A 26,538-nucleotide genomic window follows, 5' to 3' on the forward strand; every position below is an offset into this window, starting at 1 on the left:
ATCCGTCATTTTCATGGGACACTCCGCACTAGAGGTCAGAACTGATGGCCGATGTCTTTCGCTCTAAAACATAATACAGCACATCCAAAAAGCCCCCTGATGAATAGGTATGCTCTGGCGTTATTGAATGATGCGTGTTCCCAACAGTAATTGAGGGTGCCCATTCTCAGCGGGGTCTGAGCTCCCGGGGCGGGACTCTATGGGCTCAAGTCACGGCCGCGGCTACAGCCAAGTTGTATGCTAACTATAGAAAGCAGGGCGCAGGGGGACCCGCTGGCTTGAGTGTAGCACAGGGAGACGGAGCCCGACTTCAGAAAATGAGGGGGCGGCATGGACAAGTGACATCACCACGGAGATCCGACACTCGCGCCGGCAGGAATGAGGAAATGGCTGAAAGAGAAGTCAGGAAACAGGTCTCAAAATAGAAAGACGGTGTAGGGGTTCAGACGTCCCTAGGACCACGAGAGAAAAAGGAAGTAAACGCTGTTTTGCGCGGCGAGACAGCCGTTTAACTGTAGTATGTATAGGGACTCTTTCAACTGAAATCGAGGTGTTCTGCTGTCGCTTCTTGTAGCGAATTGGGATCAACGTGAAGAAACCTGTGCAGGGAATGCTGTAAGGACCCTGGTGGCTTTATAAAAAAGTTTTAACTCCCTGCTGCGCCGCGCTGCGGTGCGCCCCACGTGCGTAATTTTAGTCTAAAGAGCAGGGGCCAATTTAAAGACTTGCGAAAAGTTTTAATTCAGTTTTTTTCCACGTTGGTAATGATTTTGGAAAGTCACCGGAAACGTAATAATATAATTTAACGTTGACGTTAAAGCTCCAGTAATAAAGCGGTGGGCTTACAGAACAGGCATCTCTCAGTACCGGTTTGGTGACCAATTAACAGCCTTTCGATTAAAATATTAAAACAGAGTGGAAAATAACGTTGTCACAAGGGCTGCCCTTGTTACACAATAGTCGGACGTACTTCCATTGTCTGGGATTGAAAAATTGACTGTACTTTCCATTCTGACCCGACGGAATCAGACGCACTTTAGGACCAAGCCTCTCTTAGCGAGCGTTAAACTGGAACCAGTTCTGGCGAGATGGTGAGTTAATTCTGAACTGCGGTCTCGCCGCATGGCCACGCATTCCGACACAGTGGGTACAGTACACGCGCGAACCAATCCGAGCTCTGCAAGCAGTTGAAAAGCCGCCGGAGCTCTTTTTGTGTGGAGGAGTATAATCCTAGTTTGTGACTCGTCATCTCTCCCCGCCTCTTGACTTCCTGCTTTGCAGTATTCATATTCCGCAGCTGGAGTTTTGCTATGCTAATTGTAACAATGTAACGGGACCGGAGCGACGGTTTTAGTTCAGGGGGGGGTTATTCATTAATCCAGGGCAGGAAGAATACACTACATAAGGAATGACGATCGCCACAGCTGCTTCGGCCTCCGGGAGAAGAGCGCGCGATCTGGGAATTGGGATGGTAACATCGGGAGCTGATACATTTGAAGAAAAAAATCTTGGACTACTGAAAGGTACAGCTACAACCATTTACAGCACTTGTGTCGCTGCCGGCGAGAAAGTGGTCGTGTACGGCTGAAGTACTAAGTTTGAGCTGCATTGCGCAATGTAGGCTATTTTTGATGATGTCCTTATCCTCCTATAGGTGTTTTCTACAAACCAAACGATTGATCGTCCGATAGTTAAACGCTAAGACGACCCCAGGAACACGGGCTTCTATACATTTAAAGAACCAGGGGGCGTCTTTGACGCATGATGATTATTTGAAAAATAAAGTAACACCTTTCATGCGGGATGGCTAGTTTTCTGTTCACTGGCGAACACTGCTTAGGCGACATTGAGTCTAAGTGACGGATTCGGGTTTGATGCTTCAAAGTTCAATTGCTGTGGATGTACTGTAGGAGGAAGTCAGGGGCATGTTGCGACTGTTGCTTTCGAAGTGCTTTATCAGCAGTGGCTTATATTTAGATAACGAAGTGGATTTGGAGTTATCATGAGAGTTTTGTAAACCCACGTCGGAGGCGGCTTGGAAGGTTCCTTGCATTAGTTGGTACAAACTTGAGCCTTGACCGTGTAAGGCGCACCGGAACATCTCAAGCCTCCTATTTCTTACACAGGAGTGGGTTGAAAATGTTTTCAGAGGTGACAGAGGAAATGGAAGAGTAGTATTGCTATCGGAATTAATTTTGCTTTGTTTAATCCTGCCCACCCACCGTTTTAAGTAGAATGCCGCTTTGGTAGTACAAACAGGTCCTGTTAATTTAACAATTTTACTTCTGGCATTTTTTAACTTTTGAAAAGTGTGTCTATTAATATGCGTTTAACATAACGAGTGCCTTTGGAGCTGCATCTTGCTCACTTGTATGCTGAGAGCACACCGAATGTGCGTGTCATTGCTCAGTTCCAATGCTCGGTATGGTGCTGACTGGTGCGCCTGTACAACACGGCGTGTCCAGCTCATAGCGCTCCGTCTGCTGAAACCCAGGCTTAAGAAAAACAACCCGCCGTCGAGCTTGTAAAGCATATCACTTGGGAAATTGCAGTCTCTAGCACCGCGGGGAATCGTCAAGACAAGAACAAGGTGGGAAAAATCGCTATTACCCAGGCAATACGGAATCTTGATCGATTCAGCGGTTACGACTTAAAAATTCATACAGATTGATAGGCGGATTCATAGCCTTCGAAAGACGTTATTTCGTCTGTCGCACATAGCAAAATTGCAGTACTGGAAGAGATTTAACACAGTATCATGTATTATCCGAGAGTAAGTCAAGATTAAATGACATGTAAATACAGTCGGTTCTGTACAAGTATCAGCCGTTGCTAAGAATATTTTCGTCTTTTCTCGTCCCGTGGGTCCTTATTTTATCATGTAATTATGTCGCGATCTACACAGCAGTTCCTAAAATAATACATCGAAAAACAAATACAGTAAATGATTTGCAGTTATAAAGATCTGAACGCAATGGTGTCAGTTTTAATTTGCAGTAACGTACATACGCGTCCCTTCTGTATTTCTAGGTAACCGGGAGGATAAAATCTGAATTTATCCAGGCAAAGACCTGCTATCCACGTTTCATAGACCTTTAAATATAAAAAAAAAAATCCTGCCACGTGTTGAAAGGTGAGACGATTCTATGCCCTGAGACGGCCTTGCAAGCTGGTTTTGAAAGTGGAAACACAGCTCTGAGCGCTGAGGAACTGGCGCTGACGTTGGTGTGACATCTGAACGAAAACCGAAGAAAAAGGCCATTCAACCAGGAATTCAGCGATTACAGCCATCGTAAAGTTCCTATTTGTGGGAGGATCAGCCAGTGTACAAATTTACATTTCTTCCAAGAAATGTAACCCCTACGAGCTCGTTTCAAAATTAGGTTTCGTCATTATAATGGAAAGTCTGTGAAAATTGTAAACTTCTGCACTGAAGGTTAAAAAGTTCAACAGGCTTTAGTTTTTCATTTGAGTGAAATAAAACTAAATTTGCAGAATAGTCATTTTTAACTTCCCCGTTTCTGGAAGAAAAAAAAGAGGTGCTTTGTTTGATGGAGATTGTTACCTGTGTGGTCCGCAAGCCAAAGTTACACTTGAAAGAGAAGAGAAGAGAAGAACACCTGTCTTCGTTTTAAGCGCCTAAAAATACATATTTTAGTACTTTTCGAAATATTTAAGGATAAATCATTTTGTAATATATAGTATGAACATATTTAAGTTCTTTAATGGGATAAATTAATTTAAAGCGTCACAAATTTGGAGGAAAAGCAAGCTGGGAAGAGACTCGTTGCTTCGCCTGTTCATCTAAATAATTAATATATTTCCTGGAGTAACCGTATGGAACTTTGGTCGGAGGCTCAAGAAAAACAATCAAAAATGTCCACCGTCGCTGGAGAATCCAAAAAAGAAGCGTCTCTTCCCGTTTTCCACCACGCGAATGGGACAGTGCATCCGGTCATACGGCCCGACAGCCAAGAGGAGCTTCGGCTAGAAGCTGGGGTCTGCGAGCTGACGGAGGTCCCGGCCTTTTCGGACCGAGCCGAGCCTGACCGCGACAGGGCCGAAGTAGTGGTGATCGACTGCCGGGCCAACGCCAAGGGGCAGAGGGAGGAGGACGCGCTCTTGGAGAACGCCAGCCAGAGCAACGAGAGCGACATCAGCGCCGACCAAAGCCCCATGCCCGCGGCGCCGCTGAAGGAGACGTCCTTCTCCATCGGGCTGCAGGTCCTGTTCCCCTTCCTGCTGGCGGGGTTCGGAACAGTAGCCGCCGGCATGGTCCTGGACATCGTGCAGGTGAGTGAGCTTTGCGCCGCGGGAGCTGCGGTCACGCAGCCATTCGGAACCCAGTGACGCCCTGCGGCTTAAGGAGACACGAGTTTATCGTACATTAACAGTGTGCATAAAGACAGAATAATGAACTTGTATGTGTGTTGCAGTTAAACGGGACTGTGTCTTCTAGTTATACGTTTGTAAACTATCAGCAGTACAGTAGTTATTGCCTGGAAGGAATAAGGGGGAACTCTGAACATGCATACACTTGACTTTCTTTATGTGGTCACCCTAAATATCGCAAAGCTCTGCAAGAATTGGCATTGAGTTTTGATGTGTTGTTGGGATGCCAAAACTCCACAGCCCCATGGCTACAGGCTACGTCTTTAGCTGACTGCTGTCACACCACAGACTGGGGTAAATCCAGATAAGAGATGAACACAGGGCTTTTACTAGCAGATTGCTCTATCATGGTTAGGAGAAGAGCCTGGAATGATATCAAACTGCTCACTGGTGATCCGCCCTTCCCCTAGGGCTGTGTGCAATTTTGAATAATGCAATAATTGTTATTCTATTTAGAGTCAAGTTACCATAATGGACCAATTTCATTTACTGGCTCATGTCCTAAAGCTTGAAAGGTACCCATCTCTGATAAATTACGACTCATTGATGCCAAATGAGTGGAATGTCTTCTTCTTGCTTAACAAAGGGAGATAAGGTGATGGTATCAGTGTACAGAATGGGTATCATATCTAAGAAAACAGTTTAAAGCTCTCGATCACTCAGTTGTAATCTACAGTAATTGGAATACATGCTTTAAGGTCTGGTACCCAAATCCTCAACGATCCACAATTCTGTGAATAGAGCTTTTCAATTTTACAAAATTCACTGAATAATTTCCCAACCTTAAAGTAACCAACGTCATCCAGTTATGCTGAACTAAATAGCTGCTTCTCTTCAAAAAGTCTCAGAAATGTTGCAGGATATAGGCATATTCCTGGCAAGTATCAACAATTCTCTATACTGTACATTCTCTTACAGCATGAATTTTCCTCATTCCCCATGTTGTGAATGTAATGTACTCAAAGCTCAAATTTTGCGTTGGAGTGGGAAGTATTTCAAGTCACCTTGTCAGTCTGCAGGTTGTACACATACAGTAGATATGTAGTAGTGTAGGAATGTCTGTATTTAGAAAGCCGTGTCCTTTGGATCTGGAAAGTAATTTGTTTTTGGCATTCCTCACTTCCGTGCATTTTGCCATGTTGTTCCCAAGCAGAGATCACAGGGAATCTGTTTTTCCCATCCTTTTCCCCCAGCCCAGAAACTCTCAAAGCATAATGATTTACAGATCTAGAGCATCATCTTACAAACTGCCAAAAATAGGAGATTTGGCCTGCTTTCCCACAGAACTTGCTGTCCTGGGGCGTTAATTACCCATGAACCAGGCCCCCTGTCTCATGATCCCTCATGAAGCACCTGGAGTTGTTAGTGTTGGTTCTGTTTTGTGAACGGTGGTTTCTCACATGGGCGCTGGAATCTGTGCCTCAGACGCTCGTTTTGATGCGACAGGGTTCCATGTACACACGTGTCCTGTAGCAAGTGTTGAGCCCTGCTGGCCAGCATCCACTTTTAGAAGCTGACGGGTAGTGAGAGGGGATGACCTTTTCTTCCTGTTAATGTCCTTGGGGCCAATGCTAGTGGAGCTGCTGGCTCTGATGTCATTGGAAGGGGGTGTGGTCCTGGTCCAAGACCCAAGGACCAAGAAGGAGAAGGAAAAAAAAAGCCCCTGTTCCTCTTAAACAAGACCCTTATCTCTGTCTGTGACCCCTCTGCTGTTGCCCCCAGTGCTGCCTGCTCGACTGTTATAGAGCACTTCTTAGTTTAAAGTCAACTAAGGTGCTCTTTCATTAGCTCTGGAAAACCTAGCGTGCTTTGGGAGGGGAAAAAAAGTCTGTGTGGAATTTCTGTAATTGGTTTGAAAGAGAAAAAATAACACCTGAAGGTTAACAGGCAGCTTTTAATTAGTTTTACAAGATGCAATTTGATAACAATGAAAACCAAACCTAATAGTTGCAGGTTGTGTCCTTTTTCAAAATGGCTTTCTACTTTGTGCAGGGTGCATGCGTAAGTGTGTGTGCCCAGCTGGTTTAAAAATAACAGCCCCTGCATCGGTGGCAGGTCATTTATTTCTAAGGTCAGTCTTTCCTACAGTCGGATCGAGTTTGGAGTGTCTGGTTTCAAGGAAACACTGACGTTTTAGGGGGCTGACTGGCACACACTGGTGCCCTAATTCTCCTGTTGTTTCAATTTTATTTGTCATAATGTGACCTCGAATTACTAAAAGCATGCTTTGACACAAGTTGCAAGGTTTGGAGTCTCACTGAAGAGGCAACTGTCATTTCTTAGACCTTCTATGTCTTTAGCTCCTGAAACCTCTGCTTCTCTTTGTCCTTCAGCTGTTTCCTTCACTTGTTCCTGTGGAGTTGTCTGAGTGGAAAATAGTTTTCTGTAAAATAAGGTTTTAATAAATTAGAGATAATTTATTAATGACTAATTATGTTACTAGAAAGATCCATAACTTTTTAATATTTTTAATATTCAATTTTTCCTTCCTTGTAGAAGAAGTCTGTGTATATATATATTTAAAAAGCAACAATAAATACTTCATACGTCACTAAGGGCCTCTGGTAGGCTAATATTTTGGTTCCTTTATTGAAGGGTGAATAAGTTACAGTAGGCTGATTTTAATTACATACTGCTCCTTTTCTGGTTCCCTTTCCAACAGTTTTGTGCTTTGTGTTTAGTTCTGGAAACCATGAACTCTGAAACCTAGCATAGTGACCCAAAGTGCATTTTTAACACCCTTGCCAAGTGTTGCTGAATGGGGCAGAGATTAATTGTCAGACTGCTTTTCCTGGCTGTAACGTATTATGGAGTGCATGCCATCTGCAGAGTACTGCAGTTTTCAGGGTAGACGCCCCAACACCAGAAGAACAGGTGACAAGAAGGCAATGAGATTGCCGTTTTGGTTCCTTTGCTAGAGAAGATGAAGAACCCATGCTGTCCATTGAAATACCTGTTTCGCTTTCTTAGCATGCAGTGGAAGGAATGCTGCTAACTCCATTATCCAGGGAGCAGTCAAATAGGAGTTTAGTTCACCTGTGTCCTTGTAGGCAGGATTATAATACTGATGATGAAACTCTGCCAGCTTAGGAAGGGATGGATTTTCAGAAGCTCCTTAAGAACAATGTTGATGATAATGAACAAACAGGCACGCACAGAGGGGTGCCTTGGGTCTTTGTGGACAGCACAGGGAATGTTTAAGCAAGGCTGAGAGCTGGGTGTTGATTGTGTCATGTGGGGTACTGAACGGAGCCGTGCTCTGTGCTGCAAGACCTCGGCCATGGCCACTTTTCAAGGAAACACTGCCATTTCAGCCAGCTAATGGGAACAGACCAGTTTACTGATTCCTGTTGTTTTGATTTACATTTGTCATAATGTGATATTGAATAACTAAAAAACGAACTTTGACACAACTGTTATTTCTTAAACCATCTGTGTCTTCAGCCCCTGAAGCCTCTCCTTCCCTTTTCCCTTCGCCTGAGATTCTTGCGGAATTGTTTGTGTGGAAAATAGTTTTGCGCAAAGTACAGTTTGTTACTTTCTACTTTGTTCATTACTTACTAATTAAGATGCTACAAAGAATGTTCCATAAAGGCTAAGATTTTCAAAACCTTTTTTTTCCTTTATACATGTTCTGGGTTCTGGATCCCTATTTAAAAAGCAACACTAAATATCTCCAATGTCACCAAGGGCACATTAAAGTTCAATATCTGTATTATCCTCGTGAAGATGTATGTGGGTGTATGCATGAAAAAATTTGTATAAGAGTTACACATGTATACACTTTGAAAAGGTAGTCCTCCAAAATGCTAAGCTATTACTGCTTCCTATTCACAGATTAAGTCCACTGAAGAAAATTAATAGAAGAGGTCTGTGGACTAAATGTTTTTGTACTTTTGTAACAATTACCCACCCAAGGCAATGTTCACGCTCCTTTTATTGTGCTCTGGATCGCTGCAGAGTGGCCATGCCCTGACTCCGCGGTGAGGCATGCTGGGAAACGAGCTTCTCAAGTACACAAGAGATTTCCCACTAATAAATGTATCATGTTTCCCTGGCTTTTGTGATTTAAACAAAAAAAAAAACAACAAAAGACTGATCTTGGCTGTTCCAGGGGCAGGAAGAGAAAGTGCAAGTGCTTACACATTCAAGAGGAAAATAACCTGTAAACAGAGTGATTTTCTCCCCCGCGGAAGGAATTCTTGGTTCACCACATCCAGTACCCAGTACATCATTATGGCCACCGCTGCGATGAGGAGAGAGGGACAGACGCTGTGTCTGAACTCAAGTGACACAGCTCCTCTCCCCCATCTAGCACAGCGAGGGCCTGTTCTGCCTCCTACTGAGTCCCGGCTCAGTCTCACATCGTCCGCCCTGAGCCGTCGGGCTGTGCATCCGGTTAGGAATTTCCAGACGGGGTCATTTTTATTCCTGGAAAATGAGGAGGTCCAGAGTCTGGAGAGGCTAAATCAGCCAAAACCTAACCCAAGACACTATGACCTGCTGCTGAAGTCGAAGTGCCCATTTTACTTTTGTTTTTATTTTGTGAATCGGTTCATTGCCATAACAGCTAGAGTGACTGTGACTGTCCCAACACATCATGCCCATCACAGTGGCTTCCAGATCAATACTGTGATAGCACTTTAAAACAATGGGCTATTCAATCAGCCTTCATTATGGATAAGGGGCTTTTAACAATCACCAAGCAATAAACATCATTTGTTACTATAACATCCTCAGAAATCAGTGGAAGGCATTCTGGGCATACAGTGCCCTCCATACATGTTGGAACAGTGAAGTCAAAATGGCTATTTTCGCTATATCCTCAAGTAATTCTGATTTGCTGTATAGTTCACCCCAAATCGCCCATTTTTTAGGATTCAAAATATTTGATTACAGTATACTGTAATTTATTTGTGGAGTTACATGAACAGTGGTCTTTGAGAACTAACCAATTTTCTTTTTTTTTACTAAATTTAATTTAAGAAATCTATGACTGAGTCTGTTAGTTTTCGGGTTGTGTTCAGGCTTATGTTCCTCATGTTCTGCCTGGAAAAGGGGCTTAAAATGCTTTTGGGAATTTTGCATTTAATGTAATTAATGGTAAAGGACACACCTTTTTACTGGCCGTCTTGTAATTCCTGCCCTGGCCCGTGCCCATATATGCTGTAGTTAGCAAACAGCCTGCTCAAGCTGGCTGTGTTACACAACTTGGAAACCTGATATGTAGCTGGGAGCTGTGTGTGGAATTCTGGGATTGGTGACTGGTGATCACCCTCATGGTACGCTGCTGTACCGTCCAGTGTCGTAGATCACAGGCACTGGAGCTAGGGCCAGACATCTCTGCACTAAGCATGCTGGACCTGTCTGTAAATTGTCACGTCCCTGAGCATTCAGAGGGATTGTGATTGTAGCCGTGTCATCTTCATGTAAAGAAAAATGTTTTGTAATCTTCCATTGCAGTTATTACTCATTAGTTTATTGAGTTGAGTTAATAAAAAAACAGTAAAATCCACGTTGTATGCAATGTCATATCCTTGTACCACTTTCAAGTATTTTTTGTAATTGAGGCATGGTTTCGTACAAGCATGCTGTAAGTTTATACTCCTGTGCTGTTGCCAGTTGTGCTCATTTCATACTGTACATTTCTTGGTGTTTTGCCTGCTCCCTGTCTGTGTCGCAGATAAATTCATCTGGCACTGTGGTCATCCAACAGTGCGCCTAATTCCTCGTTTTGGAAGAATACGTTTTGTTTTTTGTGGTCTCCCAAGAATATATATTCCTGGCCTGTTTGTCTAGGTTTCAATCTGGTAATGCTGTTGCTTTCTGAAAAAATAACTTTTGCCGTTTTTCAAAATAAACGCATCTGAAGTTTTTTCAGAGAGCAGATTATTTTTGTCCAACCAACACTTTTGTCTAATAAATCATATCCTGTATACCAAGGGCAAATAGTATGAGCAAGGGTCTGAGGATTTCAAGATGGATTCCAGTGACAGGAGATGTTGTAAAAATTACATGGTATCCCTGAGGCGGTTTCCTCAACTGTTGCCATTTTAAAGCTCTGCGTTTTTTTTAAAGTGCTGTGAGTTTGGGACTGTTATTTCCTTGGTTTCTATGCAGGAGTTCTCTGTTGCTGACAGCACAAGATGTCTGCTCAGTGGCCTGTGTCAGACCAGTGGGCACAGACACACGGGGGGCTTCGGGCAGGGATGCGGTCAGTCCTAGCACTGTGAGCGGGAGTCCTTGGGCAGGGACCGTGCTGCGCGAGCAGGCAGGCGGGCGAGAGTTCAGCCGTGTGCCCTTGAGGGCCGGCCTCGTGCCTGTCTCGGAGAAGCCTCATGATCAGATCTTCACAGGCAGTCACACGCTGCTCCTGAAGACCCCCTGAAACGTGGTACACAAGCTTGGCACCTCTCAGGCCCCCCGCTGGCATTGCTCCTCATGGTAATTCATGTGCTTTCTAGTGCCACCGCATTAAGTGGGGCTTTGTTCTCAGTGTATGGCCTTCAATCTGCCGTGCACAATCGAAGCGCTAATATTGGAAGGGCTGCTGTTTGTGTTTATACTGTACATCTTCTTTTTATGGTTTCACATTTCAGCAGTGAAAGGTGATGGTTGTTTAAAACAGTACTTCCAAGCAGAAACCGGTACTGACATATCAGGCTTCAGTGTTTATCACAATGTGACATACCTGTATCTGCAAATCTGCTGGTTTGTTTTAAAGCAAATAAGATTAGTCACTTTAGGGCCGATGTGTATACAGTTGTACTGCATGACTCTCAGCCGGAAAGACCTGATGCTGTTGTGAGTTCTAGAGCTCTGAAACAAGTTTGTGTACTTGTACAAAGAGCAACGCAATCAGAATGCCTCTCTTAAGTCACTCTAGTGTAACAAGTGTGATAGCAGTCCAGCCTCAGTCTGCCAGGGGTCTCTAACCCTGGTCCTGGGGAGCCTTAATCCAATCACAGGTTTCTAATGACTTGGAGCAGCAACTGAGACTACATAAGCAAGTAATTAATTTAAAGTAATTTAACTAATGTAGGTTTCAATTAAGCCTTAAATCAGTGCTCTTCAGCTCTCAAAAACCAGAGTTTTCTTAATTGGACAGTTAACTTTCTTCATTCATCAGTAGTTTACAGGTCTTGCACATCTTTCAAAAACTGGTTACCCATAAAACTAATTGGATTGAGGGTCTGCAAGGTTGGTGACCCCTGGTCTAACAGAACACTGAGACAATACATTGATCTTGAGATGTATTGTACCATCTGGTCACTGTCAAAAGTGAAAGATATGCATCATTAGTCTATGCAAAGGTTTTCAAGGCATAAGAGACTTGTCTCAACAGAGATCTACCCCTGTCAAGACATTAGTCATCATCCCCTTCTTGGTCTACTGCAATGTCTTTACCACCTTCTGGCCTGAACGTGTGAGATTTTAGAAGCTGATTAAGCATGGGCCTTGTCTGTACTGAGGGGGGAGACTTTAATGGTAAACCAGGTAGATCCTGTATGTGGTGTTGGTGGACCAGTAGGTGGCGCTCCTACTTCTGAACCACAATGTCTAAACCAAGGTCCTGGTAACTTGGTTATTAGTGTTCCCATGGCATTGTTTGTAAGAGTAGGGTTGCCATAACAGAGTTCTTCTACATTCCACTCTTGGCTTGTACAGAGTAGCCCACCTAAATCTCCCTTTTAGATCATTTAGCACAGGAAGTTCTTAGTTCCCACCTGATCTGCTGTGTAGTGGGGCTGCTGTGCATCACCGAAGATCTTCCGCAGTGGCTCAACTATATTTCAAGCTCTTTGGAATTAAAATCGGTATTGAAACGTCATGAGGTTATTCATTATTACTAATATAACAGAGGATATCAAATCCTTGACACCCTTACCCCTCCCACTGCGGGTGCTCACTGTACAGCTGCATTAATTATCAAGCATTTCCAGCTGATTATTTGAGAGGTTTGGTTATTCCGGGACCTTGCAATGGAATGAATTGAAAGTTCTGCTCTGTGGCAGCTTCGTACCCAGATGACGGGGGTCTGTTCCTCGTACCAGCGCCCCCTGCCAGGAGGCTGTGCCGGGTCCGGAGATGGAGCCGGCGGGCCCCGTTCAGTCACCACATTGTTCTTTGTTTCTGTGTTTGCAGCACTGGACGGTGTTCAAGGAGGTGACGGAGGTGTTTATTCTAGTTCCTGCCCTCCTGGGGCTCAAGGGGAATCTGGAAATGACTCTGGCTTCCCGGCTCTCCACCGCAGTGAGTAAAACACCAGACGCCGGCCGCCCCCTACGTCTCCTCCTGCCCCGCGTCTGCTTGCTCCTTGAGTAATGTCCCCAGGCACGGCAAGTTCAACTCGTTTGGCCCCGTGACTCATGCGGGTCCGAGGTTTCGGATTTGGATTCGGATGCGAGTGGTCTGACTTTCTACAGGGTACAGGCCTGGCGTGCACTCCGTGCCACACTTTGTGATTATCCCTCCTGCTAATTATCTGAAGATTAACCACAATTAAAGTTGCAAGCTGTGATGAAAAAAAATCTAATCCGATGCCAACTAAGAAAAGATTAAGCAGAATGAATGCACATGACTGCATTATTTGAAGTTTTCTTTTAAGAAAACGGGTTATTCGTTCAAGGTCAGATTTGCCGCAGTAGTGAAAGATTTTTTTTTTCTTTTACACTGAAGTGGTGGCCAGTGGTAGCTTTTTTTCCCCAGCGGGTGTCATTTTGTGCTCTTGATATTGTAGAAAGAAGTATTTCTTGAGCAAGGTTAAGGTGAAGGAGAAGGCGACAAATTAGAAAATTCTCCTTCTCAAGTAGACAAATACGAACCTACTTTACTATGTGAAAGGTTACGCCCTCAATTTAGATCATATTGCGGTGTCTCGGTAAGGCAGGTTTTCTATGCATTCGTCAGTTCTAAAAAGTTTAATTTCATAAATACGTGTGGTTCTGATTTGATTTGATTCCAGAAAGAGGTGAAGGATTCAGACAGTGACATTTATAGTTCTGGTTATGTTTAAATCTTTGTAGATGTAACATTCATAGCTTTAGTCTTTTCTCTAAGTTAGACTCCAGTGGATCCTTGTTACTGTTGCACACGATTTCTGCAGCCTTTTAAATGCTAGGCTAAGGCTGTGTGACTCATAAACTGTTAATGCGCTCTTGAGAACTGAAGTGAATTTTCCTTGAAATGTTTTTGGGTGAAAACATAACGAATAAAGAAGCCTATTTTTTTTTTTGCCTCCCACTTTTTCAGTTTCATCCGAGTTTCTCTCAGTATGCAGTAGGGCTGGCTCAGACCTTTTATCTGCATCAGCACTTACCCTCTTATCTCCCTCCAGACGAGCGTGCAGTGGGTAGATTTGGAGAACTTCCCCCCTGTGTGTTGCCAATACATGCTGTCAGGTTACTGTGACCAGATCAGGGGCACCTGGTTCTAAACCCTCAGCCAACACAAAGCTGGCACTCTGCAATGCCTCCAACTGTTCATAGTTGGGCGTAATTTAACCCCTGCAGTTCCGAAGCATGATCTGTATTTATTTTTCCTAATATTCCTTGTTCTATGACCTTTTATTTTGAGCAGCTGAGCTGAGGGTCAGGAGTTTTGCAGCACCGTTGCTGAAAATGTTTTTTTTTTCATTAAGTTGGATGTTGTAACAGCCAATCAGCGCACTGCGTTAGCAGCAGTAACACACGTTCAGAGCAGCTTCCTGAAGTGCCAGAGGCTTTTAAAGGTGTTTAAACCTAATTATTAGCAGTGGTTTGGCAGAACACCTGTCAATGTCCCAGGCTTTGGGTTAAACATTGATTAAGAGCAAAGCAGCACGGTGAGGCCCTCTCAGTAACAAGCTGCTGCTGAGTGAGGAAATGGGGAGACGGATGACACAGCAACACTGAGAGACAGAATGACAAAGAAAGGGAGAGAGGGAGAGCTGCCTTGCGCTGACTTTAACACACAGAGCAGCGACGTCTCTTCACGTCCAGTGAAGCTCGCTGGCCTTTCAGTTATTGAGTTTAGAAATCCTCAAAAAACATTCATGCCTTTTGATCTTCCTTTGCAGTGTGACAATTAGCATAGACTTATTAGTAAGCCGATACCCTGCTCTCAGCCCCTGACCCTTAATTATATGTATGAGGACCAGGTCTTTTCAATGAAAGCTGTGTGGATCCAGTGATGCAGGAGTCCTCTTCAAACTGCCTGCAGGGTCTGTGCTTGGAGGTTGTAATTAACAGACAGTGAGCTGAGGTTAGCTGAGGACTTAAATATATGTTGACAATGATAGCCGTAGGGGTTTTATTTGAAGATCAAAACCTTTTTGTTTAAGATAGCAATCAAATAGAAAATTTCTGGCTCAAGGGCTCAGATCATCTTTCCACAACAAAACAAGCCGACACAATCAAGTTTGTCTTTGTGATGTGAGAGCCCTTGACAGCACTTGACTGCTGGAAAGGTGAAGAAAGATGAAGGCAAAATGTGTTGCTTTTCTTTATCCTTGAACCTTTTTTTTCTTATTCATTATGTTTTTTCAGATTGACCCGACAGGATGTCATCAACAAACCTATTCATTACATACTGTAGTATATGGCAAACATTCCCAGAATTCCACTGGGAGTAAAGTAATTTCTTGATTCCTTGTTCTTCAGGCCAACATTGGGCAGATGGACACTGCCAAGGAAATGTGGAAAATGATCATAGGAAACTTGGCTCTTATTCAGGTGAGAACAACCGTTGTAAATCATGCACCTGATACTCTGCGGACATTTTCCCTTAAGATTCGCTGCTAGCAATTTAACTTCCTGAAGACGCTCAAGAAGGTATATACAGCCTTTAGATTCCTGAACCAAGAGAGCCCTAGTCTAGCAATGCTTTAAGGTTACCCTAAATTGCATTTTCATAAAGACTAGTATACTTGTAAGTTTTTGAGCAGTCTAACAAGAAATGTGTTTAAGGTAACTCTGCTCCTTGTGGGCTGAAGGGTTATCTGTTGTCAGAACTGTGCTTATTCATCAATGACATCCCTTCCAGGCTTATTGAGTACACTCATTCATCACAGGAGTTTTCCTGCTCACATTTTCGTTAATTCACAAAGAACATACTTACTAGACTACAACTCTTGATGTAGTAATATTGATTTTACTGCTGTACTGTATTCCTTTTCCTAAGCCACTCTGTCATACTGGGTTTTTGAACTGATTGAAGGCATATAACAGATAACAGCAGTAATTAACACTGAAGAGGAACGTTCTCTCCCGTCTCCGGTGTAGGTTCAGGCCACGGTAGTGGGATTCCTGGCCTCCATTGCTGCCGTCATCTTTGGCTGGATCCCAGAGGGGCATTTCAAGATTGGCCATGCAATACTGCTGTGTGCCAGCAGTGTGGCCACAGCCTTCATCGCCTCCCTCCTGCTGGGTAAGGGTTCAAATAGGTACAAGATCACACGATACACACGTTCTGCTTCTAACAGCTCCACAAAATACTTTATTGACTTAACCCAGAAATGTGTATCAACTTTTTTGCTCTAGAAGAGGTCCTTTTCCAGGGCCTTGTGTAGCTGACAAATATAGATGTGTGGGCAGGTATCGCATTATTTTGGAGTCTTTAATTCCCTGCACTTTATAGGATTTTTACATGCCATGAGTCAAAGTTGATTTGATTCTGCCAGCTGCTTTCTGAATCAAATCTTTTAATGGGCTCAAAGAAAAGGGTACAACAGCAAGAATCCCATTGCACAGCAGTTTGGTCCATTTCAGGTTTTACAGATTGTATGCTCTTGTGCAAATAGTACTGATAAAGCAATGCATTTTTTTGATGAGAAATTCTGAATTCTTTCTGGGCAGGTCTGATCATGATTGGAGTGATCATTGGCTCTAGGAAGATAGGCATAAACCCGGACAATGTTGCAACACCCATCGCGGCTAGCCTGGGCGACCTTATTACGCTGGCGCTCCTGGCTAGCATCAGCACGGGCCTGTACCAACAGCTAGGTAAGACCTCGGCTGCCCTTTGTACACCTGAACATGGTCAGTGGAATTGTGCAATCAACATGTCCTGTAACACGTGCCATGTTTCTACTTGGTGCAGAGCGTCTGCAATGACGTTTACACCCAGTTGGACCAAAGTTTTGAAAACACTAATGAGAGGTCATACATGTCACACACTCATTTATGTTTCATTTCAATCTGCTTTTCATATTGACAGGAAACCAGCCATTGGCTTATATGCAGAAATGAATATCTGGATTTTCTGGTTTGCTGGTGGACAGTATTCCTGTCCGTCACGGCTCAATAAAAAGAATAAGATAAGAAGGGGACTGCTGACGGGCACAGGACGAGCGCCCTGCTGCTTCCCAACTTTTTTGAGCAGCATAGCCTGATGTTGCTCTAGTAATCGAGAGATTATGCTGAGAAGACCTCTGTGGGGCATTGCCTGTGATCAGAGAGCAGAAGAGTGAGATTCGGTGCCTTAGCTCACAGGCAGCTCAGAGGGTTTGCTAAGCAGTGCCTGGGCTCTGCAGTGAATTATTTGTTGCCATGGATCTGCAGCTTTTAGAGCGGATCCCTGGGAGAGCTGGGGGAGATGTGCTTGCCTTTGCTTTGAATGGACTCTGGGAATAAAGAGGGAGTGGGTGAAGGTACTGTAGCTTTGTGTAATAAACTCATGCAGCTAGTTTCTGTTGCAAAGGCTTCTTATCGGCTCTGCAAGTACACCGTGGCAGTGATGGCATCACGTGTGCTGAGCTGCTATCGATTCGCTAGCCGGAATGCTTTCCTAGGGGCTGTGTGCTGCAGGTGCTGCAGATGCTGGAATAGTGCCAGCCTTTTTTTAATGATGCAATCTTTTCATTCAAACTATCATCGCTGCTTTGTTTCCCAAGACAAACCTAAAGCGGCTTTAGAAAGTCATCACAGTGAACGGGAATGGTGTAGAAACTCTTTATCCGATTTTTGTGGGCATTCTGAATGTTGTTTTGCTGGGGAAGGGGGAGGGGGAGTTAGGCATTTTTTCACAAAGAGGACAATTGTTCAAACAGAATTTCTGGACTCTCTTAAACAGTCCTTCATCCACAACAAAGAGGGCTTTTGTGTCAAGCAGAAGGAGCAGGACTTTGAGCATCCTGCATAATTTGTCAGGTGTGCTCAGTTGATGAAAGTTTAAGGTTTAAGAATTGCACTGCAGAGGTGCTTGTTCATCTACATGGTCACACCTGCCCGTCTCATACAGGAGCCTGAAGCATCCTGGTGTTTGTTCAAAGAGTCTCACTAGTTGAATTCTCAGAAGAACCACACCAGGGCCCTCCAGGCGGCAGTCCACCATGCATTAAATAACACACAGGGCGTGTAGAGGTGCTCCTTGTCTTGCATCATCCTGCCCCATGTTGCAAACACACCCCCAAGCTCCCCCTGTGATACTAATGTAGTTGCAGACGCCTTGGGGCTCACAGTACCAGAAGCTGGTGGGAGGCTGTAAGGGTCCTAGCAGTCTAGTCTGCTGGCATCTCCACCACCTAAAGAAGAAAAACGTCAACATGTTTATTAATTTCAGAAGACAACAGTGTAGCCTGGGTGGGGGGAGGGGGAGGTGTACCCCACCATCCTCTCAATATGGCCTGTCTGACCATACGCTTTGGTCACTGAGGTCTTTACAGATGTCTATAGCCGTTAACAGTCTAGCTGTACCTGACAACAGTTGACCATTGGGCACAGAGGAGAGGTAAGCAAAAACTCCCAGTGAAGAAACCTCTGGAGGTCCCAGGCCCAGTGGATATAACCCCCTCCCCCCTCCAGGCAATACAATGGCCATATGCTGCCTCTGTCTCCCCGTGGGTTGGGCTCACAGGCTGTGCTATGTGGTTGCAGAGCTGAATGACTACACCAATCCCCTGGTGTGTGCCTTCTTTGTGGCGCTGACCCCCCTGTGGATCGTCATCGCACGCCGCATCCCCTCCACCCGCGAGGTGCTGTACTCGGGCTGGGAGCCCGTCATTATCGCCATGGCGATAAGCAGGTAACCAGGCAGCCTCACCCCCAGCCGTGCAGGTGACCCATGTACAAAGCACATTGTACAATACCCCATGTAGAAAGCAAGGAAATGGGCACAAAGTCTTGAAAAAAAATTCAAGCACCATCTCAAAACATCTCCACATAGTCATGGTACTTTAAGGCAGAGTCACTGTATAGAAGAACAGTAAAGTAAAACATGCTCACAATGTTTAATAAGTAAAATATCTAAAAACAAATGCAGTTTGCATTATGGATAAAGCACCTGGTTATGAGTAGCTAATAGGTCACAGAATCTCATCCAGCCTGTTCTAAAAGGATCCCAGGTGATCAGTTTCAATAGCGTGGGGGCTTATTCAGGACCACTATTCTTAACCTTCGATGTAAGGAGTTATCTTGTGTTCTTTCAAATAATTTGCACTTTATCTAGGTATTAAAATAGCTGCTTCCTATGTTCTTAACCAGCATCTCTGACTTCTGAAGCTGAAACGCCAGGTATTTGTGCTGTGCCAGGCCTCTGACTGCCGCCTGTTTGTTCGCCCTCTCCAGTGTCGGGGGGCTGATCCTGGATAAGACCGTGTCCGATCCCAACTTCGCCGGGATGGCGGTGTTCACTCCGGTCATCAACGGTGAGCATGTTCTCCTGCTGTCTTTTCTGGCTGAATTGCTTTAGTCCTCCAGATGAATTTCCCTCTCCCTGGGAACAGCCGAGCAGGTGAAGATTTAAGGAGCACGTTCTGAAGAATGTCCTGTAGCTGGAGTCCCTTGCACTCCATGCCCTGAGTTGAAGACTGCTCTGTATTTACCAGCTCACACATTAATTCCCCAAAAATACATGTGAGTTGCTTGGTAGCTGTCTCCTACCTTCATCAGAGTTTTTGAGGCTGTTGTGCTGAGAGCCCTCTGCTCTGGATCAGTTAGATGTTCCAGAACCATTGCACGTTGAAGCTAAGTTTGCTTTATTTCTACAACATAATAATAATAATAATTGCTTACACTTATATAGCGCTTTTCTGGACACTCCACTCAAAGCACTTTACAGGTAATGGGGACTCCCCTCCACCACCACCAATGTGCAGCATCCACCTGGATGATGCAACGGCAGCCATAGTGCGCCAGAACGCTCACCACACATCAGCTATCAGTGGGGAGGAGAGCAGAGTAATGAAGCCAATTAGGAGATTATTAGGGATTATTAGGAGGCCATGGTTGGTAAGGACCAATGGGAAATTTGGTCCACACCCCTACACTTTTTGGGAAACGCCCTGGGATTTTTAATGACCACAGAGAGTCAGGACCTCGGTTTTACATCTTATCCGAAGGACGGCGCCCGTTTACAGTATAGTGTCCCCATCACTATACTGGGGCATTAGGACCCACAGAGACCGCAGGGTGAGCGCTCCCTGCTGGCCCCACTAACACCTCTTCCAGCAGCAACCTTAGTTTTTCCCACGAGGTCTCCATCCAGGTACTGACCAGGTTCACACCTGCTGAGCTTCAGTGGGTTGTCGGTTGTGAGCTGCAGAGTGATATGGCTGCGGGCTTTGAACATGAGAAGCCCCAGTTATCCCCCACCTTTCTTCTGCTCTGACGGCGGATGTGTGGGTGGGCTGCGATGCTCACAGGCTTGCTCTTGGCGGGCAGGTGTTGGCGGGAACCTGGTGGCGGTGCAGGCCAGCCGGATCTCCACCTACCTGCACATGAGTGGCATGCCAGGCCTGGAGCCCAGCGTCCCGCAGCGCAGGTGCCCCACGCCCTGCAGCACCTTCTTCGGATCCAGTGAGTCCCCCTCGCCTCCGCAGCATCCACACGCCCTGGCCCGTTGGCCGACTGTCCTCCTGCTCTCTGTGCTCTGATTGTTTTGCAGGGACGTAAGTGACGACAGTTGGCTCATCTCCTTTGGCTTCTCTAAATTGTGGGTGGGCAGGCCTGGTTCCGGAGGGCTGGTGTGTCTGCGGGATTTCTAGGTCTCTTCAAAGCAGCAGCACCTGGAGAGCTGAGAGACACTGCTGAAGTGGTCCCATTGAGCCTGTTATGAGCTGATTGAGGTTGTTGAGCTGGAAAGAAAACCCGCAGAGACGCTGGCCTTCCCAGCTCTGAGCAAAAGTATTAGATTGACTTGGGATCTCTGCGTTTCAGAAGCTTTATGCTTTTTTTTTAACTTTCAGTCAAAGACATTACACACTGAGCCACAGCTGCTTCATAAAAATGAAGACATTTACAAAAGGCGGCATTTCAGTATTCCTCATTAGTTTTTACAGGTGCACTGTCTGGGGACGATACAAATATTACAATATGAGCAATTCATTAAAGATGTGTGATATGTTTACAGTTGGTCCCCTACTCAGTGCTGAGGCACTGTGGCGCTTGCAATGTGTATCAAATAACCAGTTCTACCTCCGCAGCACTGCAGGAGTGGCTGAGGGCCCAGACGGCAGTTTGGCCATTCCAGATTGGGTGGGCTTTAAGTCTGACTTTCCCACAGTGCTTCAGTGCCCATGATTTAACTATCACCCCTTTGCCCGAGTACTTGGTCTCTGGCTCTGCCTGATCGTTCAGTGCTGCGACTCGGTTGTATTATCCGTAATTGTTTTAGTACCTCTCTGTTATGAGGCAGGCAATGGTCAGCGATTCTGAGAATGTCCAGTGTGCGGCTGTGATTGTGATGAGGGCCTTCTTGCTCTCTCCCTCGTCCTGCAGGCGTGAACTCGCGATCTGCGCGGGTGCTCTTCCTCCTGGTGGTGCCCGGGCATCTGGTCTTCCTCTACACCATCAACTCCATGCAGGCGGGACACACCACCCTCACCTCCATTTTTGTTGCCTTTTACATGACTGCTGCACTGCTACAGGTACACAGTGGGAGAAAAGGGCTCTTTATTTATTTTTTTAAAGCTCCTGCTTTGTCTGCTTAACCCAGTTTTGAAAAATTTATTGGCACTAATTGAATCGTATTAGGACACAAATTTAAAAGGCTCAGGCTGTTTTAAAAGTGTTAATTTATGAACAAACTATTGCCTATGTCTTCTCACATGCCATAAGGCAGTGCTTCAGATTTTTAACAAATGTTACACAGTACTAAATAACAGCTTGTTCAGTTGAACAATATTGACAGCTGGTGAATCGGCATCTCAGATGCTGACAAGCTGGGCCTTTACAATGTGCAAGTGCTTCTGACGCACTTTAAACAATGACTGTCACTATCGGCAGATTTGTTGATGCTCTTGATCAGTGGAGTCTGAGACATAGTCCAGCATACAGGAAGTGCACAGACTCTGGTCTGGTCAGTGCTGGTCAGATCCCAGCCCACACAGACCCCTATACACTGATTGTCTCCATCAGCAGCGATGGCTAGCAGGACACTGGCAGTGACCTCGGGTCTAGACACCGGCCTAGTGTTGAGAATCATGGCGGACAGTGGTGTGCAGGACAGGGAGCTTGGCAGTGTCTTCTGTGTACGGCTGCACCCCTGGAGTTCCTCACATGAATAAACGAAGACCTGGAAAAGGCCTATAGTGCCTGAACTGAGAAAATAACTAGGGCTTAATGCTGCTGAATTGTGCACAGGCGTTCAGTAACACAGCGGGACTCTCCTGTTCTCTCTCCAGGTGCTGATCCTGCTGTACTTTGCTGACTGGATGGTGCACTGGATGTGGGGGAGGGGCATGGACCCTGATAACTTCTCCATCCCTTACCTGACGGCCCTGGGGGACCTGCTGGGAACTGGCTTCCTGGCTTTGAGCTTTCACATCCTGTGGCTCATCGGGGACCGCGACACCGACGTCGGCGATTGAACGGCCCCCTTGTGCCTGCCTGCCCCCATCCTCCCTCTCTCCTTCCGCTTCCAGGACTTATTTATTAGAATAATTTGTTATTCGTTTTAGCGGGAGAAATCACTTTCTCATTATTTTTCAATGGGGATTTTTTTTTTTCCAATGGCCCTGTCGGCCACGTTTGTAAATGAGGAGATCATTTTAGCGTGCAGTGCCGAATTCAAAAGCGAGCGTATAAAAACGAGGATGTGTTGATTTATGAAGTGCCGTATGTCATTGTTCTTGCTTTGTTCTTGAAAGGAGGTGCTGTTACAATATCCTTTTCGCCTTCTAGCTGAGCCCATCAACAGCCACAACAGAAGGCAAAGAAGCAAGCTGAGAACTTCGGACCAGAACGTACTGACCTGACTTCCCTGCTTGTCTGAAAGCTAGTGAAAAAGAGCTGTGGTGCCGCTGGAATCTCTGTCTTGATTGTTTGAGAATACTGCCCTGGATCTTGTACAGTACTGTAGTCTTCAAAACTGGGAAAATATGTAGATCCTAGTGGCACTTCAGACGTAGTATGGCTCTGGATGACATTGCTCAGGTGACTTTAAGTGGATCAACTTTTTTTTTTTTTTAGTGTTTGACTTTCCACAAATTTCACTTTCCATCGCCTTGTTACTCTCCAACAGGTTGTATGGTACAATTTACTCTTGGGAGCAAACTATACCATATAACCTGCTGGGCAAGTTGAGGTATCTTTGTGTTTAGATGCACACCCAACTAAAAACTAATTTACAACGTGACATGCATTTGCTTTGCGACCCGAAGCATAAAAAAGGCGTAAGGGCACGGAGAGATTTAACAAAGTGCACAGTAGAGGAGGGTGGACAGTAGCTGTGGCTTACAACTGGTGGAGCTGGTACAGATGTCTGCACCCTGGTCAGGGAGAGCCGTGGACTACAAGTCGGACAATGCAGGGAGATGACCGTAGAGGGTACTCGTAGCATCCACCACATACTGCATGACACTCCCAACACTGGGCCGTGCGCTCTCTTACAGACTCCTGTGACATGAGCGCCCCCTTGTGTGAACTGGCACCGTCACATTCTCGCCGAACATTTCTCGGTACATTTTCGTTTCTCGTTTCCATGTTTTCATAATGCAGGTGCCAGAATGCGCACTACAGTCTGCATCTACCTTCTGGGTATTTTGGCTGATGAACCCGTAGGCTCGTGGAATTGACCGGCGTCCGTGCGGCTCCCCCTGCCCAGGGTTGGAGATCCTTGTTCATTCTGTGCAGAACAAGAGGAAAGGAAACAGTCTTTGCTCGTGGCATTGCAGTTTGTTTTAGACGTCGCCTTGAGGTCTTTCACTGATGTTCAGGTTTCATCTGCCTGGTCTCGGTGAATTGGGAATATTCGTCATTCTTTACCTTTGAGCGAACTAGACAATAGTGTGGGATCTAAATTATGATTCTCGATGGGTGTCCATTATCTCTAAAGCTTAAATGCTCTTGCCCTAAGTGATCCGGAAAGCAGGTCTCATGCCAGCGCAGTTAAATTACTGGCTCTGTAAGGGCATTGGCATTGATAATGGGGCTTGAGTGCTAACAGGACGATGGGTTTGTTGTTTGGCAGTGAAATGTAATGCCGGCATAATTTCTGCTACATCTATGACAGGTTTATGATCAGCTTTACGGAATGAATGACCGAACCACTATTCCCTTGTTGATATTTTTAGCCAGAGGAACATTTAGTTCAGTAAAACATGAATTTGTGAAATAGAGGACGTTCTGAACACGACAAAATTGAGCTAACCAAAAACTGTTTTTTTTTAAGTTTTTCATTTAATGTATATGCAAGATATTTTAAGATTCACTGAGTTACAAAAATAGAGGCGAAAAGAAAATTAAGTCTAGCAAAAAAATGTTTTTTACCAAAGCTGTCACTTTGAGATATATCAGGGTTACGTTTATTTTTGTCTCTTCTTCACACAGTGTCATTGCTGAAAAAAACATCAAGAATGAGTAGCGCTTTTCGATGTTTTTTTCTGCGTAAAGCTTTTTTAGAAAATGCTGTGCAATCGTACGATGCGATATATTCAGACGTTTTAAGACATTTTATGTTGCAGCCACCTAGTGGAAATAGCGTGTAACTACAAATGTTTTCTAGGACTTCACTGTTCCAAAAAGGTAGCTTTTTGTTATCGTTCTAGAATTTTATAAAAATTAAATAGAAAACATATTTACACTGGGTCTTTATTAAGCGTTCCGGTATTTGCCCTAAGTATATTTTGTACCATTTTCTTCCATTGAATGCTGTAATTATGTTGCAGTTCTGTCCTGTTTGGTAGGTTGTCAGCTTAGTAGGTGGTCCAAGCAAAGAAACCGTGATAAGATAAAGATCTCCTTAACAGGACGTTCTCGGTTCGAGTCTCAGTTTTGGAAGCTGTGTGTTTGCCTGGATGAGTGCTTGAACCTGCTTCTGCTGCCCTTACACACCTCAGGTGTAAAACCTGGGGTGTTAATATGAGTGATTAGCTAATAATGGCACAGCCTTCGATGGATGCATCCAGTGTACAATCAGTCTCCTGCCATGATATGTGCCTTTGGGCAGACCATGTGGATTTGCATCTTAGCTGTCCAGGATGGCTCTCTTTAAAATCCAGCATGTTCGGGGGAAACACATCACCTGTCAGACCCATGATTACAGTTTTAATGTATCTGAATGGTGTTGCTCATGAAATATTTTTTAAAAGGTGTGTGTATGGAAGGATTTTATGTCATGGATGAATGATTGATTTCAAGTGTGGGGAAAGGCATTGATGAAACAAATCATTTGTAAGATGTACTGTAATACTGTCCTCTTAAGCATCCAAAAGATGTCCATTTCTCTAGGTTCAGGAACAGAGAAGGTGTTGCTGTATGAAAGGAAGGCCAGATCATTGCTATTCCATTAGATTCTGCTCTGAACTCTACAACTCAGAATTGGTGCCAACTTTGTGCCAGCTGTTGAGATCTTGAAAGTGCCCTTAGTGATTGTGAGCCTTCAGTATGGAGGAAAGTAGTGTCGAATGTTAGTCTTGTGGATTAAGATTATGATGCTATTTTCTATGCATATGTGCACAAATTATACATAAATATATTTATTCTGCAAATAAGTTATTTTAATTTTGTGTTCTGTACTCTTGTTTTGAATTGTGCCAGTATAGCAAACATTTTGTAACAGTATTGTGCCTAAGGAGAGCAAAATAACTGAACAATCACTTAGTACACAATGAACTAAGATTATGTAAATCCTGTGCAAAATATGGAGTACCTTAAGGGCAAGAAACTGACTTTTCATGGTCATTCTGAAGTGAAATAGCTTTTTTTATATTTTAAGAGTTTATTAGTTCAGAGGAGGCATTACTTTATGCTGAACAAAACTGAGTATAACCTATTTGACTGTCATTACTAAACATGGATTTGTGAATTGCGTCGGTAACACTTCAAAAGAGAGAAACTCTGAAGATTAGAAGTCATCACTGTTATAAATGTCAGCATGGCACAGTGCACTTTCTACACAGTGCACGTACTGTAAATGACTTGTGGGCTTGCGGACTCTGTGTTTCGGGTCAGTGGTCTATCCTCCGCCCAGTTGCAGTTGGGTCCCAGCAGCTGGTCTCCGGATGAGGACAGACTGAGCTGGTGTGAAGTCCTGTGAGGGCAAGCAGGAGCCCTGCTCGAGTCCGTGACTGCAGCGGTGAGGAGGGGTGGGATGCCCATAGTGCTCTGCTGTTTTGCAGTGTCTGGCACTGCTAAAGCTGGATTGCATGCTGGGATGCTCTTCTTCATGGAGATGGAGACAATATGTGCTTATTTTGGACTACAGTTGCTTTCACCATTACAAGGCCATCATGGCTTATGGGGATGCAGAGATGATCTGAGCCCTTCATCTTGTTTTCGGCTTGTTATTTACTGGTCTTTGCCCCCTTTCCACACAATGTTAAGGCGGCTCTGCATGTTGGCATGATTGCCTGCACATCAGCGCTCTTATGTCCCAATATTAATCATGGACTGCTCATCTGCTGTACTTTATAAATGTAAATTCTAGAAATAAAGAAAAGTAATTTCTTAGCTCTGGAATCTTCTATTCAATACCAAGGGTGATGTCAACCTTGAATTCTTGCATTTCAAGATTAAAACACTGTATCACTTTATTTTTTGCCTTTTCAAGCAGTTTTTTTTCTTTAAATGAGAAAGCTAACTAATATGACTAATAAAAACTAATATGACTGTTGCCAAGCCTATAATATTATACCCAGATTATTGTGCTGGCATTGCAGCTTCCAAAATGCCTTGTTTCATTAGAAATGCCTTCTGAAAAGCTTGCTACTTTTGCAGAGAGTGAAGGTGC

At 44.6% G+C, this 26,538-nt stretch overlaps 1 protein-coding gene across 2 annotated transcripts; it reads left to right on the plus strand.

Moving 5' to 3' along the window:
• Nucleotides 1-212: 212 nt before the first annotated feature.
• slc41a1 (solute carrier family 41 member 1) lies at nt 213-26,258 on the plus strand. Of its 2 annotated transcripts, none has more exons than XM_006628450.3 (11): nt 213-1,523; nt 3,031-4,293; nt 12,538-12,645; nt 15,033-15,104; nt 15,654-15,798; nt 16,227-16,373; nt 18,246-18,393; nt 18,936-19,015; nt 20,031-20,165; nt 21,087-21,235; nt 21,992-26,258. In XM_006628450.3, exons 2-11 carry the CDS (start codon nt 3,838-3,840, stop codon nt 22,175-22,177), a joined length of 1,626 nt encoding a protein of 541 aa, XP_006628513.2. In that variant the 5' UTR covers nt 213-1,523; nt 3,031-3,837; the 3' UTR covers nt 22,178-26,258. The 2 variants fall into 2 exon arrangements, with proteins under 2 accessions (XP_006628513.2, XP_015198110.2); XM_015342624.2 differs by lacking the exon at nt 213-1,523 and adding an exon at nt 1,605-2,590.
• Nucleotides 26,259-26,538: the final 280 nt, after the last annotated feature.

The sequence above is a fragment of the Lepisosteus oculatus genome, chromosome 5, assembly GCF_040954835.1.
Source record: "Lepisosteus oculatus isolate fLepOcu1 chromosome 5, fLepOcu1.hap2, whole genome shotgun sequence".
Classification (NCBI taxonomy): domain Eukaryota; kingdom Metazoa; phylum Chordata; class Actinopteri; order Semionotiformes; family Lepisosteidae; genus Lepisosteus; species Lepisosteus oculatus.

Bases quoted from the DNA above. Each gene is read 5' to 3' on its own strand.
- slc41a1 (XM_006628450.3), top strand. From the start codon at position 3,838: ATGGAACTTTGGTCGGAGGCTCAAGAAAAACAATCAAAAATGTCCACC. The intron at 4,294-12,537 runs GTGAGTGAGCTT...CTGTGTTTGCAG, and splicing joins TGGTCCTGGACATCGTGCAG to CACTGGACGGTGTTCAAGGA. The intron at 18,394-18,935 runs GTAACCAGGCAG...CGCCCTCTCCAG, and splicing joins ATCGCCATGGCGATAAGCAG to TGTCGGGGGGCTGATCCTGG.